We start from the raw sequence: 20,012 nt of genomic DNA, 5'->3' as shown, positions 1-20,012 counted from the left end.
GAAAAAGTTTGCCTCTTATCCGATCGCTTTCATACTTTGTCATATTGCTCATTTTGGTCATAAATATAAGTAAATGGAGCCTCCGCCATTACGATGGTGCAAATATATCGTGTAAGACGCATTTGTAATTTGCCCGCCGACATTCTATTTGACGTTTGTTTATTAATTATAACATACATAGATGGCGATAGTAAAAAAAAATTATTGGTGTTTTTATTCAAAATAATAATTTTATATACAAATTATAGAAGAGGTATGTTTTTAAAAAACTTTTTTTTTATTTGTACTAAAAATCTTTGGATTGCCGTCGATTTAGGGGTGGCAACCGTATGAGCGATCTCATTTCAATCAATCTACAATCATTTTCGGCAATTCTGATTGGTATTTATGTGATTGGTTTCAATGAAATACTGCGCATCGTTTAAAATTCAATGGGCGATTATTTGAATTGAATAATTACGAGTTGTGTGTAGGAAAATTGAAACGACGTAGTTAGGAAAGAGCGTGTTCGCGAATTCGACGTCCGTTGGCGGTTTGTTTGGTGTTTATCGGCAGTGCCGTGGCAGCCCTGACTGCGGACGGTTCTCGGTTGCGGCTGCAACTGCCTTCGCCTTCGCCTTCGCCTTCGCATCTGCCAGAGCCGGTCGGCCTTCGATTGCTGCGCCCGCGCCCGCGCCCGCGCCCCCATTCCTCGTCGGGACGCCGCCCCCAGGTGACTCTCTCGAACCCCAACCCCCCCAACCCCAACCCCAACCCCTACCACCGCCACCGCCACCAAAACACCCCCGACCCGACCCTCCGCCCCTTTCCGCCCCGTCCGTCGCTCCTCCGACTTGAATCTAAATCCGACGTGACATTTCTGAAATATTTTCGTCTCGCAGACTCGCATTCGTCGCACGAGATGTCAGTTTCGACGCCAGGATCGTTCATTGATCGCGACGGTCGTGGGTCGACGTGCACCAACTGTCACTTTGTATTGATTAATTTTTATTTTAAATATATCGTCAAATTCGAATCGACCAATGGGAGAGCCGCGATATCCTTTCGGCCAATCAGCATCCACTTTGATTATATTACTATTTTTTGCGTGACTCACATTTGATTGGTACACTTTTGTCTCTACTAATTTACCCACCTAACTTTAATTAGGTGTTCTATTTTTCCAATAAACAACCGATCCTTCTACATATCGTCGTTCTTAACAAAACCGATTAAATAATCACACCAGGTTTAATCATAGTATTACATACTTTCAAAAGAACGATTAATCGCTTCTTTTTTGCATTAGTATTTGGTGTCTTATAAAATATTTATATTTCTTATTTTATTCTACATGTATTTAAAAGGCAGGTCGTACAAAGTATTCCGTCGATGAACGATTTTTAAGATGATGTTATATATCTGGAAGCATTGCATTGTATCAAATCAACCATAGTAATTGTAACTAATCTTATAATTTAATGCTTGATATGCAAGAAATTCCTAAAATGTTAACCACAAAGCAAAATAGCATAATGAATCATTTATTTCCATACAATTTTCATTGGGTTCTAGAAAATTTCAATGTTTTTTTAGTATATATCACATTTTGTTTATTTTAAAATCACATTTCCAAGACAGAAATAAAACAAATATAAATAATAAAGATTACACTTTTTAACATGGAACTAATCGGAGCCTGAGGTGGAATATAAATCATATGGTCTCATTAATAAGATATTTTAATACAAATTAAAATAATTTTATCATAAAATTCCCCTCAAAATTTGCACCACAGATATATCGACATCTCATATTCAGATATATCGATTTTTCCAAATATATTTAGAAAAATATATCAGGAAAAATATGTAATTAAAAAAGGCCATTATTGTAGTACTGGAACTATCATTTTAATAACCCAAAAGCATAATCAATTATAAGAATTTGAAAGTAATTTTATATAACAATTATAAATGAAATATACCACTGTTTCAGTCACCTTAAAAAAACTTATCTTTTAATGTGCAATATATAAAACGATTTTGTAACGTCTACTGTACTATTTCGTAACATTTTTGTTATATTTAAGTCATGTGTTATATTATGATTAATATCCTTATCGTATTGTTTTTTAGGCTGGCTGATATTTAGGAATTAACGCACAAGAACAGCCTGAAACATGGAGGACGACACGGAGTATAACAATCTGCCCACCGAGGAGATGTGCGTCCACAAATTGTGGAAAGCCAGAGTAGCGGGATACGAAAATGCCGCTAAACTGTTCAAACAGATAGACGATGACAAATCACCCGAGTGGAACAAATACTTGGGCTTGATCAAAAAATTCGTAGCCGACAGTAACGCCCTCGCCCAAGAAAAAGGTATCCACATGACCCAATTCTAATTTACGCATGAATACATGTCACAGTGCAGATCTAAGTCGGCGCGCTAATTTTACAAAGTCGTATTGTCTTACTCTTTATTCTTCAGAGCGTGACTATTCCATTGTATGACACGTTGCGCTTGAGGTGTGTTGTGTCGTGGATTAATTGGTATTCTTAATGGTTGTAATTTTAGGTTTGGAGGCAGCGTTGGCCTTCATCGAGAACTGTGGATTCGCCGGTAAGACTGTCGGCGAAGTCATGTCCGGAATCGTGACAAAGTGTATCGCCGCGCCCAAAACGAAAACCAAAGAATTGGCATTGCAAGTGATTTTGATGTACTTTGAGATTGAGAAGCACGAAGCCACACAAGAGGAGTTGATGAAGGGAATGGATCATAAGAACCCAAAGATCGTGTCGGCTTGCATATCGACTATAACCACCGCACTCAGACAATTCGGAAACAAAGTTATCAGTATCAAATTGCTCGTTAAGAAAATTCCCACAATGTTAACCGATCGTGATAAAGACGTTCGGACTGAGGGGAAAGCTTTAGTCGTTGAAATGCATAGGTTTGTATATATTACATATATTGGAAAAAATTGTTTAATATCCCCAATATGCTTATGAATAACATAGCTTGGAGAGCATTTTCAAATAATCTCTTCAAACGAACCGTAATCGTGATGAGAAGAACCTGTATATTATGTTATAGTTTTGAATAACTTGCCAACTTTGCCTTTTAAGCCTTTGCCTGCGTCGACAATTTAGTTGATGATTATATGATGAACTCTTAACCCTTTTCCCGTGGATGACCGCTATAGACGTCATGCGTAAAATGCCAGTAGCGAGAATAGTGATTAGGGATCCCAAATATTCGAATATATTGGAATATATTCGAATATCGAGTAGTAGCTTTAAATTATTTATTTGTAGTTTTAAGAAGTTGAAGATATTATTAAAGTTTTAAGAGAACCATTATCCGGAACATCAAATAGAACTAAATGTACTGTAGATTGAAAATAAAAAGATAAGTTCGTATAAAAAGTATTCGAATATTCGGACTTGGGATCCCTAATAGTGAGACTTACTGTACTGTGTTTACACGGTAAACAAAGTACTTCAAACGTAATTCACTATTTAAAAAAAATACTTCAGGTGTCAATCGACATATTTGGTCATGGGCAAAGGGTTAATGTGCTAAGTAAATCTATTATATGGCAAAATAAATGGTTGAACCTTAAAACAGTTAAAATAGATGTAATATAAGGCTCTAGTTCTCGTGCAATGTTTATGACCACTATGCACGCCGTGCGCGCTACTGGCATTTAGAACATGACGTCTATGGCAGTCATCCGCATAAGAGGGGCTATAGCGTAGATTTATTATTATTACACTCTCGACTCATCGATGGATTGGTACATACAGAATGTAATGCTACAGTAGATCCTCAACTATTAAAATTTTCGATTATCGAATAACGTGATGATAAAATAGAAAAAAAAATGAAATTTATAAACATAACACTACTTCTCAAATTTCATAGTATTCCATAAAATATCACCCCGGTTCCTTCATGAATATACTAGTTGGTTCAAACATGAATTATTGGGTTTAGTATTAAGTTAAGTGCTTACAAAGTCAAAAGCTATCTTTACCGTTTTCACTAATATTAAAAATATTGCAACCCAGGGTAATCATGCATATATAGAGGATGAGATAAACGATTGAGAATACTTATGCCTAATACTTTGTACATGAACAAACTAGTTCATTTGTCAGTTTCTCTTTTGTTTATGTTACAGTTGAAGTGTATCATCTACATAGTTGTAATATATTTTGACTAGTTGGAATGGTGTCACGACAAATCACTCACGGACTTTACACTCAACGGCGTTACGCACACGAAATTTCACTCACGGCCATTATACTCACAGATAAATCACTCACGGACATTACAATCACAGATACATCACTCACGGAATTATTAAAATAGCGTAAAAAAACGTTTTTTTTTACACAATTATTTTACACGAGTTGGAAAGTCACATTTTTATTTTGAACATAATTCTTAAATTTATCGTAATATGGTACTCATTAGTTTTATTCGTAATATCTAAAATATTAACGCATTATTGAATTCTTGAGCATTCGTAAAGACATCAGAGCTGTCGAAACTCAACTGTTATATTACAACTAGCGCACATTGTTGAAAGTGTATTTTCGCTACAATTTAATAGTAATATAAGATATAATTTAATAGTTGAATTTTATTCGAATGTGAATGACCTAAACCGCCAGTTGGAATATATTACGAATGAAAATACACTTCAACTGTAATATATACATACACTAACTGCCCGGATTGGTTTGTTTATAAAAAAAACTAGTATATTCAAAGAATAAACCGGGGTGAACACTGGGACTGTAACATATATAAGTATTTTGGTTTTTTAAAATACGATAGTCCTTTTTTGCGTCTTGAATACATACATATATTCACTTATTTAAAATTGAATATTTTATTATTAGGTGGATCGGAGTTGCACTCGAGCCACATATAAGTCAGCTACAAGCTGTCGTATTACAAGAACTCAGAGATGCATTTGCTGAAGGTGGACCAAAAGCAGTACCTGAACGGTACTTGAGATCTCACCAACCAAAAGCTACAATGTCTGCCCAAGGAGATTCAAGTAGATATAAATACATTTAAAATTTATTAATTTATTGATTTGAATCATAAATAAATAAAAAAAAAAACAAAATTTCATTCAAATAATTTCTGATATATGGTTTGTTCGAGAGTGTTTTTCTGAAGTTTTTCCTGTCAATTTGTGATTATTCAGACGAAGCAGGTGACGCAGAAGAAGCTGAAGAGGACGAGGCTGCGCCCGACGTAGATCCATACGAGATGATGGATCCTGTTGACATTTTATCTAAACTTCCAAAGGACTTCTATGAAAAATTAGAAGCCAAAAAGTGGCAAGATAGAAAAGAAGCGTTGGACGCACTAGAAGCGTTATTAAAGGCTGCACCCAAGTTAGAGCAAGGCGATTATGGAGATGTAGCCAGAGCTATGAAAAAGGTTAATGTTCAACGAAGAATTAATTTTTTAAATCATATAAACCCAATATAATACAATGTCAATTCTCTGATTTCAGGTTATATCGAAGGACTCCAATGTATTACTCGTCGCTTTGGCTGGCCGTTGCATTTGTCTGATGGCGACCGGCTTAAAGAAACGTTTTCAAACTTATGCCGCGGTTCTTTTGCCGTGTGCTCTCGATAAATTCAAAGAAAAGAAATCGAATGTCGTCGCTGCGCTTCGGGAAGCTGTGGATGCGATGTATCTTTGTGTGAGGAAATACTCCCATTGTTATTTGTCGAGTGTATAATGCAGGGTTTTATATCTGTTTTTTTTGTTGTTTTCATATTAGACGACAATCGAAGCTATAGCAGAAGATGTTGTCGAAGCGTTGGGAAATAAAAATCCAGCTGTTAAAGCTGAAACGGCAGCATTCTTCACACGTGCGATAACTAAAACACAACCTGCAGCATTGACGAAAAAATTGTTAAAACTATACGTTCCGGCTTTTCTCACTGTGTTAGAAAGCGCAGGTATATCATTAGATTTTTATTTAATAATTTTACTTATGTATGTAATTGTATATAATACAAATTGCATATTGTAGATCCAAATGTTAGAGATCATGCTGCCGAAGCATTAGGCACTGCCACTAAATTAGTCGGAGAAAAAAATATTTCACCTTTCATCGGTAAATTGGATAATCTCAAAGAACAAAAAATAAAGGAATGTTGTGAAAAGGTATTTATTTTCGTTTTTCAAAATCAATTTATTAATGACTAATGTTAATTTGTACTAATGATTTTTGTTTGTTTAGGCTGTAATATTGGTAAAAGTTACCGGACCTAAAAAAGAAGTTAGACCCAAAACTGCCCCTGAAACGAAATCAGATGCTGTACGAGGAGGCTCTAGTCAAGCAAAGCCTGTTAAAAGGCCAACTACTGGTGATTATTATAATTTTTGTTGATATTCTGGTAATGAAATATGATCCCATGTAGTTGCATTTTTGAACATGTCATTTTGCATTCCAGCTGCTGCTAAGAAAGTTGGTGCCAAAAAGCCTGCAGCGTCCGATTCATCTTCAAGGACGACAGATAAGTCTGACGAATTTCAAGAACGTGAAATTAGTCAGGAAGACGCCGATATGAAAGCTGAAGAGTTGATGGGTCCTACATTTTTAAATGGTAATTGCCGAAGACACATCTGTAATGTGTAGTAATTTAAATAAAAATATATATTTTATATATTTGATTTAACAGATATTACGGATGCAAATTGGAAAGTGCGATTGGAAGCCGTTCAAAATTTCTCCGACACAATCGGTGGTTGGACAACGGCCGACGTGACCTCTCAAGTATTATTCAAAATTTTAAACAAAAAGCCAGGGTTGAAAGATAATAATATCCAATCTCTCAAATTACGATTGGAAACTGTTAAAGTTATAGCTTCGTCTTTTCCCGTTTCGACGTAAGGGCGTTTATTAAAATTAAATACGTGTATTTTTAAGCCACTGTTGATTTAATGGTTGGTGTTCTTTCCGTAGGGTTTCTGTTGATCATATTTTAAGTGACGTCGTAGAGAAAATGTCCGATCCAAAGTGCTCCCAGGTGGCTGGTGAGGCTTTGACTGCTCTAAGTGAAGCCACAAGCTTGGATTATGTAGCGAGTCAAGCGTTAGAGTACGCCTTGGATAAGCAGAAGAGTCCTCGCGTACAAACTGAAATTCTCGATTGGGCAGCGTCGGCTCTTTTAGAATTTGGCATGGTGTAAGTGATTTTTAAATAAAAGTATTATATGTGTATGCGGTTTTTTTATGTGTGCATTGTTTACGTTTCAGCTTCAATATTAAAATTGTGTTGGGTCACGTGAAAAAAGCTTTAGCTGCTACAAATCCAGCTATACGAACTTCTGCAATGTCATTCTTACAAACTTTATACAGATATACGGGTTCGGCGTTGTTCAATCATTTGGATGCCGTTAAAGTTCCTTTAAAACCACAAATGAAGCAAGAGATTGAGAAGAATGGAGATCAGAAACCCCCTGCTCCTACTAGAGGACTCAAAAAGGTTAATAATGTTTACAAATTGTTTTCTTTTTTTTTTTACACTTTTTGCAGTATGAAAATTTTGGTTTGTTTTTTTAGTGGTTTTATTTTTCTATTTCGAATTTTTTCTATTAAAATGTTAATTAAATACATATACTGTGTGCATTTGTCCGATTTCGTATTTTAGGGTGTCTGTTTGAATAACAAATTCAATTTGCGTCAAAAGGTTAAACGCTTATAATCGTACGGGTTAATTTCTGGAGTAGGTTATGAATGCAAGAAGACCGATCCGTTTTTGGAGGTGATTGATTCCTTCATTGCATTGTATTTATGTATAAAACTTGTGCGAAAATATTTACAGAACGTCCATTTGGTGTTGTAGAAGTTAAGCTTTCTTGTATAGAAAAGTAACAGACGGTTTATAGTGATGTTTGTAAATGAAAATTTTTGTTATGTTGGTGTGTAATAATTATTTTTTGTAAATTGGCAATTATCACAATCCGAATTATATAAGACTATATTAAATTTTTTGTGGAAAATCAAATAAAGGCATGATGATGTGTTGAACTTGTCATATTACATTATATTTGTATGATTGACAATTATTTTTCTTTTTGTGTTTCAAGTCTGCTAGCAAGGGTTCGATGGGCGACGAGATTGAGTGCAACGGAGATGAGCAATTCGAGGACGAAAATTCTACACCGATGCAGGATGTACGCCCACGCGTCGATATTAACCCGCTCATCACCGAAGCTCTCATTACCGAAATGAATGATAAAAATTGGAAGGTTAGTGCATACTAATAAATAAGTAAATAAATCTCGTATATCTACATATGTATATGGGAGCTTTGCACTAAATTTTGTGTGCTATATATTCAGGTTCGTAATGAGGCACTCGAAAAGGTGAAAAACATCATAAGCAACGCTCAAACAATTAAGCCAAGCATTGGCGAGTTGCCTCAAGCTCTCGCCCATCGCTTGGTAGATTCCAATTCGAAGATCGGTCAACTTACGTTTCAAATATGCGAATTGTTAGCTTCAGCGATGGGACCAAAAGCGAGAGGTCATGTCCGGACATTCTTCCCCGGTTTCTTTCAAGGTAAAATATAATGTACCTAGAGCACTTGCTGTGTTTGCAATCGTTAACTCATTAGTCACACTAATACGGTTCATTATTATAATATTATATTATATTGACTAATATTACATATATTTTCATCCATTTGTGTGTGATGATTAGACTAAAAATACTATTGTATGTATATCACTTATACAGGACTCGGAGACTCGAAAACGTGGATTCGTTCAGCGGCATTGCAGTGTATCAACGAATGGGTGACACAATGTGGTGTTCCGTCGGTGTTTGAAGGTGAAATGGTGTTTGACGCTCTCAAAACGGGCAGTCCTATTCTTCGAACCGAACTATGGACGTGGTTAGCTGAAAAAGTACCTAACGGTATTATTTTCATTTGTTTTGTTTATATTTACACATGAATATGATATCGATTGTCTTTATATTGGTTTTATTATTATGTATGCTTTAGTACCCGCTAAGTCTATTCCACGTGAAGAATTGTCCGTTTGTGTGCCGTTATTGTATGCCGCCTTAGAAGATCGTGGTTTGGAAGTGAGAAAGGGGGCCAGTGATGCTGTTCTTGGATTTATGATTCATTTAGGTCCTGATGCGATGGTACGCCAAGCAGAAAAATTGAAGGTATTTTTTTAAAAATTTTATTAATCGTGTATATATATTTTTGTTGTTGTCTAATTACATTTTCTTTTCTAGCCCGGTTCTAAATCTGTCGTTCAAACTGCGCTGGACAAAGCGCGGCCGAATTTACCCATACAACCTTTGCCGAAATCTGCAGATAGTAAATCTATTAAATCTGGTCCTCAGGGAAAATCTCAAGGTGGAGGTCAACCGAAAGCCAGCAGCGCTAAACCGACTAAGGTGTGTTTTATATTATTATTGTTAAATCAGATTTCAATGCGAAAAATGATGTAGTATTTTTTGATTTTATTTAAAAAAAATTATATTTACCGTGGTGCCATTACGGGCTACCTCAAGGCGACACCTATGGCCATATTTGTACATATCTACTATATATAAATTTATAATATTACAATATTATTATTGAAAAGTTTAAATTAAATCCGAATAATGGTGTCAAATGGCGGAAGGTAGCCAATTTGGTAAGAGAAATAGATAAATTGGTTCATTCTTATAGGAAACGATCATCATATATAGTACATGTGTATATCCAAAGTCTGGCAAGCAACACCCGGTCAAGTATCGAACATGACCCCTCAGTTGTTAGCATTATACGCTAACCACTAGACCAGTGCTTCCCAAATTGGGGGTCGCGACCCCCTGGGGGGCCGTAGGATTTCTCGCGGGGGCCGCGAAAATATTCAGTAGAAAGTACAAATATTCATTTATGAATATATTTCCACATTAATTATTTAGAATGTATGTATTTAAGTCTGTTAAATAATAACACATTATATGAAAACTTTCCAACAAAAGCTTTCTTTGTGGTCAAAAGGTATTAGTCAAGGATGCACGGAGATGTTTTCGTATTTGAATGATTTTCTCACGAATAATGAAATATCTCTGTCGACTTCAGTGAAAAATGTTATACTTGATCACATGGCCGAATCGATACTATTTTTTTAAAAAAATATTTCCTAAACTTGATTGAGGATGAAAGGAACAATTGGATAAGAACACCATTTGCCAAGTCCTTAAATAAAATATGATCATATTACGTGGACAGCACAAGAAGAATTGATCGATATCGGATCAGATAATTTGCTTGAAGTGGAATTTAATGAAAAAAGTATTTCAGAATTTTGGTTAAGGCGACAGCAAGAATATCCTGCTATTGGAAAAGAAGTCGTGGTAACTCATTCCTTTCGCGACTACGTACCTATACGAAACAGCATTTTCGTCATTACTATATTAAAAAATAAGCAAAGGTCATGCCTTTCCACAGAGACTTTGGAAGATGCTTTGCGAGTTAGCATTTCTGACATTGAAACCGATATCGATTTGGTATGTAAAAACATGCGACCTCATCTATCGCATTAAATTGTTTCATGTGTGATTCCTATAATTTTGTGCTGAATATAAATATGTGTATATTCAGCACAAAAAATGTAATGTAATAATTACTGCCAAATTTTTAGGGGCCGGGAATTAATTCTTTCATATGTAGGGGGTCGTGACATGAAAGTAATTGAGAAGCACTGCACTAGACTATATTTGTAATACAAGTTTATATAGAAATTATTATTTAAATATTTTATTTATTTATTTAGGGCTTGGTCAAATCAGCCTCTGCTACTTCCACACGTTCTAAAAATAAAGACGATGATGTCGAAAGTTTTGTACCGCTCTTGCCCATAAACAACGTCAAACATCAGCGAATAATAGACGATCAAAAACTTAAAGGTATGTGTGTGCATTTTTATTGTAATAATCAAATGATCTTTTTTGCTGATTTAATTTCATTGTTATCAGTGTTGAAGTGGAATTTCGTAACGCCACGTGAAGAATTTTTCGATCTTCTCAAAGATCAAATGACCACTGCCGGTGTTAACAAGAATCTCATTTCTAATATGTTCCATGCTGATTTTAGGTAAGTAATTTTAAATATTGAAATTAATTCAAATTTATTATACATATATAATTCACATTTACATTAAATAAATGTTTGCAGGTATCACATCAAAGCGATTGAGTCTTTGATTGAAGATTTACCTGATAATGGACCAGCTCTAGTCTCGAACTTGGATCTTGTGTTTAAGTGGTTGACTTTGCGATTTTTTGACACAAATCCGTCAGTTCTTCTCAAAGGATTAGACTATCTCAACGCTGTGTTCACATTTCTCATAGCAGAAAACTATCAATTGGCAGAATATGAAGCACAATGTTTCATTCCTTATTTAGTATTAAAAGTTGGAGATCCCAAAGATACTGTTAGAAATGGAGTGAAATCTCTTCTCAAACAAATCTGTATTGTTTATTCGGCTAGCAAATTGTTCGGTTATCTTATGGAAGGTCTTAAATCGAAAAATGCTCGACAGCGCACAGGTTGATTGATTTTCAATAAAGAGCTTTTAATTATTTATTTTTGTAAAGTTTGTGGAATTAAATTTACGTTTGTATTTTAGAATGTTTGGAAGTACTCGGTTTGTTAATAGAAAGCTTTGGGGTTTCTATTTGTATTCCATCGCCAGCTGCTGCTCTTAAAGAAGTCGCGAAACAAATCTCCGACAGAGATAATTCTGTTAGGAATGCAGCTTTGAATTGCGTCGTGCAAGCATACTATCTAGAAGGAGAGAGAATTTATAAAATGATTGGTCAAGTGAGTTTTCATCAGTATTTGTATGAGTTTTCATTAGTGTGCATCGTTTTTATTGTAGTCTTACCTTTTTGTTTACCTGCATAGATATCCGATAAAGATCATTCGCTTCTGGAAGAGAGAATCAAAAGAGCAGCTAAATCCAAAGACTCGGCAAATAGAAAAACGATGTTGTTCACGTCTGCTCCAACCGTGCGGCCAAATCAAGTAGAGGTAAACGATTCGTATTTTTTTTTATTATAATGTTAAGAGGAGAAATTTTTACTTGAATGATTTTGTGTCATTTTATCAGGCCAAAGACGTAAAACAAGTGACGAATAATGTAGACCAAAATCCTCCGAATGATTATGACGACGATGAGGATGAAAGTGCAAACGACTATCTTCCACCTCCTACTAGGTATGTTGATTATTTCAATTATATAAAAACTTATTTAAAGCCTATATGTATGTACACTTCCGGTCATAAGTTTAAGACCAGAGCGTTTTTTGAACATGACTTCTACAATTTTGTGCCAATTTATAAAAAAAAACGCAGTTATATATGTATATTCAGAAATAATATATCTATTACAATAACAAAACACATTTTAAAACTTATTTAAAACAAAATAGTAAAAAACAAAAACATCAAACATAACTTTCATCAAAACAACCACCTTCACTTGAAATGACTGCTGTATATAATTTTGGGGATTCTATTAATAAAATTTTGAATTATAATGGTAGGTATGGACTTTTAGGATTATTTCAGATGATTCCAAATTCATTTCTCGATTTTGTACATTGTATCCGGATGTTTCAACTGGTCCCACAAAAATGAACGGTTTTAGATTGGATGATTGAGGTGGCCAAATCATATTTTTCAAAACACTTTTTTTTTCTTGTCATAATAAGTCCTTATAAAGTTTTGACGTGTATTACGGGTCATTATCTTGCTGAAAGATAAAACTGAGACCACTCCAGGCCGCGTGGCAAAAATTGATTCGTTTTAAACCTTCAGTATTCAGGCAGTGGTGTCACCCTAATTTTGGAACAACGGGTTTCCAATTTTTTTTTCAATTTATATATACATATACATTTCGAAAAAAAAGGTATTTTCTCTTTACCTGCTATGAAATCAACTGTGACCTTTTCAAAGTTGTAACCGTCGAAAACAATTTTCAAGATTTGTATAATTTTTGACAAAAATTATTTGAATTTTTAGATTTCCAATGGGTTTCTGGAAACTTGATTTTTAACAACGGGTTTCTGGAAACCCAATGAAACCATTAGGGTGACACCACTGCCTTCAGGTACCCTTTTCATAAAATACCGTCAAATTTCCATTTCCAGCTCTCGATAAACATTCCAAATACCATTATGTACCCACCACCAAGCAGCGTCTTTGAACCCATTTTGAACTATAAAAAAAACAATCCAATGGGATAACACCTCTTTTTTTTGTTCAAATTATATTTAAGCATGTCTGCAACAAATTGACACCGATTTCGTCAATAAAGGCTTACGAAACTTTTAAAATTAGCCATAGCTCTGGTCTTAAATTTATGACCGGGAGTGTACATTTCCAAAGCTTGCTTTTTCTGTTTTTTCTTTATTTAATTTTTAATTTAAAAATGCATTGCTGTATTTTGAATGCTTTTTTTTAATTCAAATAATAATAATCGAGTATGTATGTACATATGTATATAGTAAGCTTTTTCAATGGAATTCGTTTGTATTCCGCTTGTGTGCCTTAATGCAGTAGCGGAAGTGCAAAAAAGAAGAGCGTGACTCCGATGAGAAGAAAAAGTTTTGGCGAAGCAAAAAAAATAACACCTTTGAGAGTTGCTTCTCCCTCACCAACCGTCGACTCTACGATCGTGTACGAATCTAGAAGTTGCGGCGATATCATAGAGGAAAACGTTTGCGACACTACCTTTATCGCTCCTCTAAAGAAATGCGCCTCTGCCACCAGTTTTGTCGCTTCTAAAGCTGGCGATCGCTCGAACCCCTCCGAGCTAACGGATGGATCAGACGAATTGTAACTCAATGATTGTATTTGTCTGTTCTGTTATTCTTTGATTTGATTATCTTTTTGTTTTGGGAGATACTTACAATTAGTTAAATTTCGTTTCGTCCCTTTATTTGTGTAGCGCTGTAGCTCTCACCCGTCCGTAGCAGTCGATTTCGCATCGCGTGGAGTCAAATGTCAGTCCTCGTGTGTCAGTCGGTGATGGAAACTAATTGCATAACAAATAGTCACACGATTTTATAACGGATTTAGCACTATATTTTGTGATGTACTGTACATTATACAATGTCTAACGTTATACAACGATTGTAAATATTCTTGTAGTTTATATTAGATATTTTCTATAATATTATTTATTTGTAATGTGTATGTGTAATTTTGACTAGTTTAACAACTTATTGTTTATTAGTGCATTATTAACTCTCATATTTTAGTATGAAAGATTTTTGTTTTTAATTGTAATCCTTTTGAAATTACAGAATGCAACCTGAACCACTTCCGCGCCCTGTCAGTGGTATATTTGGTTTAGATCCTCATATATTAGCTGCAATTGAATCTGAAAAGATTGTTGCCAAGAAACCGGCAATACAAGAGATCGATCTTGCTTTCCTTGATGAACCCACTGCTACGCCATCCACAGTATCCGGAACGTATCCTCTGGCTTCTGCTAGACCAGTAACAAAGTATAAAATATTTTACAACAACTTTTCTTGTTTTTATTCGTGTCAAATTATTAATGTGTGATTTTTTATTTTGAATCAGTTTGATGCCTTTGTCGCCACCGTCGAGGCTGACTTTGCAGCCTATGCAACAACCGATGATGCCGCAATCAATGCAGCCGTTTTTGCTCTCCGAACCGCAACGTTACGATCAAGACAATGTCCTGGCGAGAACTATTCAATCGGTCACCAATCCTAATCTCGGTGTATGTATAATTTGTTCTTTTGAAATGTGTTTGATTGGTTGATGCATTTTAAAACGATGTTTGTACGAATTACAGATCGCCATTACTGCTTTGTCGCAAATGGAGGGTATTTTACGATCCAATCGAGCCAATCTCATGTCGCCCTATGAAGAACAATTGTTACTAGCGATGGTGGAGCAGTTTAAACGATTGCAACGACCCGGTCTTACGATCGAACGAAACGAACTTTGCAGCGCTTACAGCTATCTCATATCAGTTCTCAATGTGGTAATGATTTTATAGCCTTAATTGCTTTTACGCTTCTAGTTCTATGTTCTGATTTTGTATATATATATATTTTTTTTAGTTTTATGAAGGCAAAATTGCTGGTAGAAATATTTCCACTGCTACTGTTGGAGCTCTTATTGATCAATTGTTGAGGCTGCTAGTTAGCCGTGTCCTCGAAAAGGAAGACGATAATTTGGTTCGCGCTGTAAATGGTGTTTGTGTTAAAATGCTCGATCGCAGCGATCACACCGCTCTCATCTGGTTTGTCGATTGTGTAAATGTTTATGAATTAGTATTGCTCTTTATTGAATGTATTTATATATATTTTTTTTATTCTTTAGTGCATTAGTTACGTTATTGCAAAATTCTGTCGCCGGAGATCCGAACTCGGTTAGGTATCAAGAGTTAGAAATGAAATGCCTCTGGAAAGTTATGAAAATGATGCCGAATTGGGATCCCGATACAATTAATTATGATCAGGTGCTTTATAAATTGCATCTATTTTTCAAAGCGTATCCGAGTGCGTATTGGAAAAAGAATTCTAATTTAAACGATACTCCATATAGGTATTGCACGTATAATTTGTTTTAGGCTATTTTATAGATTTAAATTTCGACAACTAAACGTGTTTTCGTTCATTGTAGAACTATAAAGACAGTAGTGCATTCAATTTTGAAGAAAAAAGGAAGCAGTATAATGAATCATGTTGCATCGATACCAGACTTTAATGATTCCGAATTGCATCACTATTTATTAAAACTATTTAAGGTATGGTATAAATTTTATTGCCTGCAATTTGGTTTTTTTAAAAATTGATGCAATTAAATTTTTCATATGCTGTTTGTTTTTATAGGTTATGAAAGTTGATGAGCCTAAGAAAGAAAATGTACAGAGTGCTGACCCCAATCCAATTAAAATGCCTAGATTGGTACATGAGGAATTGTCACAAATTCTTAAAAGAATTGGAGAAAGAGAACACTGCAAGGAAGCTCTAGGACAACTATACGATTTACGGGTATGATTCTAATTAATGGAAGTATAGGGCTTTTTCACTTTTGTTCAAAATATTACGTTTTATTTTTTTTGTTTAGGAACGCCATCCAACAGTTGATATATGGGTGTGTTTGAAAGATGCTTCAAATCTATTCCGAACGTATATCGAAAGAGGACTCCGTGAAGTAGCCGAAGAAAGACGAACCATGCGCGGCGATGTCCCTCCGCCTATTTCAATACCCTCTTTACCCTTGGCAACTATGCCTGTTGTTCCTAACGTTTCTAGCGGTAAAATATTTCAAGAAAACTTTTACGCTCCTAATGTTTTAATGTGATATTATAATATAATGGTGATCTTTTTAGATGTTGAAGTCGATCCAAATAAAGGTCACATGCACCACTTGGAGCGACTGAGAGCTTTGCAAGCGAAAGCCGGAATGGTATCAGATTCAGCTTCAAATTCTCAACCTAGAACGCCTATTATAGATAACAGAACTCTCGCCGAATCTATTGAAGACAGCTCCAAACATAATATTGACCCCAAGTTTGATGTGAGTTTTATAAATAATATATTTATAAAACTTAAATATTAATAAATTTTATTATTTTGTTTAATTTTTCCTTTTGGTTTCATCATTCATTGTATATATTTTGTGACTTTTCAGTTACCGACGCTACATTCACAGACTTCTCAAAGACAACCGCACATGGAAGTGCTGCGACAAAAACTTCAGCAAATTAAAAGTGCAAACAGATAAAAGTCCTTAACAACAGTCAACGTGGTTTCCTTCATCATTTTCGTGGTGAAAAATATTCCTTCAATCATGGGCCTATATCTCATTCCCTCCTCGCACACAATATTATAGTTATTTCGTGAAAAAGGAAAAAAAACGTTCCCAAATACTTTTTATTTATTTATTATATCGAGCATTTTATACAATTTTTTTTATATAATATTTACTCATTAGTAAATTTCGAGTGAAATTTGGTGTTTGCCCCCCCCCCCCATTCCCCATATAATGCGAATTTTAAAATAAATGTGTAATAGTGCTGGGTATTAATCGTGTAAAAATTGTCTAATGCTTGATATTAGGTTTATAATGCTTTTTTACGCATATTCTACATTTTAGTAACTTGTGAGTCTGTATGTCAATGTTGTCGGAGATATCAATTTTATTTATTTAAAAGTGCTTTTTATATAATAAACATGTTGGGTAATCCCAAGAAAATTTGTCATGAAATTGTTTGACGAATATGTGAAAAATTATTATTTATGATTTTAAATGGAAGTTTTAAAGCCTTTAAAAAGTGAAGAGTTGAATATAGTTTTATACACGTGTAATGCATTCGATCAGAAAAAATTGCATTTATAGTTAAAATGTTTATGTATTCCAAATTGATGGTAAAAATAATATAATTTTTTTATTGCCGAAACAAGAAAGAGTATTTTCGAATGTTTAAAGCTGTAAACTAACATTATCGGCCTTAACCCAAAAAAAAGTAAAAGTCCATTTTATATGAAAACTTAATACTGTCGGAACTGCGGAGCTTGAACTGTAATAATAATAACGTATACTAATTTATACTACTACTAAAAAAATAAAACATTTAACCAAAACTTCAATGTCGATAAATAAAAGATACATACACAAAATATGTAGATGACATTTGAATCAAGTTATCATAGTATTCATGTTAGTAATAACTATAATTACATATATACTCATATATTATGATATATAGCACAATTTAAATGTATCATACACTCACCACAGATGTTGATTTCAATTTGTTTACATATTTTTATATATATATGCATACGTTGTCTGTTCCAGTTACTATTATCATGTTGTGTTTGTTGTCGATCTATGTGTTTTTCCCTTTATACTTTAAATTGTTCCATAATGTTTGTTCACTATATATATATATACACTTGTTATTATCGATAGATTCCAGTGAATACCAAATTATTGTACTTCTAAAGGATGTTCATGGTGTGATAACACCGTGTGAGAGTGATCTAATTTAGATCTTTGCGTGTAAGTTTTAGAAAAAAATAAAATTAATTCAGTCGTTATTTACAACTTGTTATATTGAGAAAGTTTCTAAATTGTAGATGGTTATATCTCAGACTCTTTGGCAATATTGGTCTGTTGATGCGTTTGTGTAGTTTTACAAGGCATACAATGGAAGTTAGCGTCCAAACTGAAATTCAAAGTGCCCAGGTTGTTGTAACTAAGAGGAAATAATACTATTTTTGTTTTTAGAGATTGAAGTATTGCAAAATAAACCATGACATTTTTCAATTTTTGGTATATTTTTTTTTTTATTGAAGTTAATTATAAAATATGTATATAAATTCATAACTAAATTTCGCAGAATTTTAGATACATATGCTTTTTATACTGTTCTTTTTAATTAATGATTTTTTTTTACAATTTCATTGACATTCGTAGATGCGCGTATTTTGAAAATACCTCATAGTGTATGGTTTAAGAGTCGTTATCTTTCCCGTTTAAAACATTTACTCAAATAGAAAGGGAAAAGTAGACTTCTATTTTTCGACCTTTGTATATTTTGTGCCTTTGAATCAAAAAGTTAATTTTCAGTATTTTCCCATTACGGTGTGTATTTCATGTTTTTTTAAGATTCATATTATATACGTACACACCGATTTACATACATATATATCTGAGTCACCGATTTATACATAAACCTACTCTTTTTAATAATGCTTTTAATATTTAATAACTTATTACTGTATCCATTTTTAATCTGAATAAAAATAATTTAGTTGATTAATTTCACTGCAAAGTATATTTTCTTTTATTTATACGATACTAGTAGTTCCACCCGGCTTCGCTCGGTATTTGTAATTTATTTATACCAGGAATGCCTAACAGGTGACCCCAATGCGCCTTCCTGGCCAGAAACATTTTACATTTGATACAAGTATTATTCGAGGTAAATACAATCCACAGAGACATCTATGGTCAAATTTGTAAATTTGCAGCATTTTATACAATTCAGCGAAATTTGAGATTGCTGAAAATTAGAGATTTGCGAGAAAATAATCAATCTTTACTAAGCTTGGATCCACCGAGTTCCAATATGACAATGATTTTTGTTGGTTTTTTTCTCGTTTATGGAATATAACCGATTAAAAAATGCGCAATTTTTACAAAAATAAATGATCAGAATGGAGACTAATCAATCCTTACTAGATTTGACCTACTGAATTCAAATATGACAGTGAATTTGTTGGTTTTTATCTCGTTTGAGATATGAGCGTTTAAAAAAATGCGCAATTTATGATCGATTTTGGGTTTTTGTAGTATTTAATTCAAAATTTAGTGTTGCTGTGTCAAAAGTAAGTATTGGAATCAATAGTCAGATGTTATTTAAATGCCCATATCTCAAACGAGATAAAAACCAACAAATTCATTGTCATATTTGAATTCATTAGGTCAAATCTATTAAGGATTGATTAGTCTCAGTTCTGGTAATTTATTTTTGTTGCTCAGTGTTATAAAAGGGAAAAGAAAGAAATTGAAGAATCTCGTTGCTCTGGCTCTGGTAGAAATGAAGTACATACATATATGAAACGGTACCTTGGTGCCGTTACCTCTTATTTGAGTTTTCGAAAGATCAAGAAACTCATTTTCCAACTTAAATGAAATTATTTAAATAAGATATACCGTTTGCAAGAAATCTTAAGCTTGCTGTCAAATATATTGTGTGCTGTTATATGTAGCTTCTATCATGATCGTATCCTGCTTTTTAATAAAAGGTATGACAAGTAACAAAAGATTCAAATAAGTTTCTTCGTTCATTCGGAGGTAATTATGCACAAGGATATATTTTCAATTCACTTCAGTAAGTTAGTATGAAAATAGGTTTTTCTTTTCATAAACCAGTCTTTACACCAAGTGCCACGTTTTTTCCTTCGTATTT

General features: G+C 34.0%; 1 protein-coding gene across 1 annotated transcript; it reads left to right on the top strand.

Moving 5' to 3' along the window:
* The first annotated feature begins 460 nt into the window (after positions 1-460).
* On the top strand, positions 461-18,875 carry msps (msps cytoskeleton-associated protein 5). The gene is made up of 34 exons (XM_077428954.1): positions 461-712; positions 2,118-2,363; positions 2,560-2,935; positions 4,896-5,056; positions 5,210-5,448; positions 5,525-5,719; positions 5,801-5,981; positions 6,056-6,189; positions 6,266-6,392; positions 6,480-6,632; positions 6,708-6,915; positions 6,992-7,213; positions 7,285-7,513; positions 8,118-8,279; positions 8,373-8,592; positions 8,770-8,949; positions 9,038-9,207; positions 9,280-9,444; positions 10,815-10,947; positions 11,017-11,134; positions 11,216-11,589; positions 11,670-11,863; positions 11,948-12,073; positions 12,153-12,259; positions 14,353-14,556; positions 14,636-14,798; positions 14,874-15,065; positions 15,145-15,326; positions 15,407-15,631; positions 15,710-15,833; positions 15,919-16,080; positions 16,157-16,346; positions 16,422-16,609; positions 16,724-18,875. The coding sequence occupies exons 2-34, from the start codon at positions 2,162-2,164 to the stop codon at positions 16,814-16,816; spliced, it is 6,099 nt and encodes a 2,032-aa protein (XP_077285080.1). The 5' UTR covers positions 461-712; positions 2,118-2,161; the 3' UTR covers positions 16,817-18,875.
* Positions 18,876-20,012: the final 1,137 nt, after the last annotated feature.

The sequence above is a fragment of the Arctopsyche grandis genome, chromosome 4 (genome assembly GCF_051622035.1).
Source record: "Arctopsyche grandis isolate Sample6627 chromosome 4, ASM5162203v2, whole genome shotgun sequence".
NCBI lineage: Eukaryota > Metazoa > Arthropoda > Insecta > Trichoptera > Hydropsychidae > Arctopsyche > Arctopsyche grandis.
The sequence above is the reverse complement of the archived record's forward strand: the minus strand, read 5'-3'. Positions and strand labels throughout refer to the sequence as shown.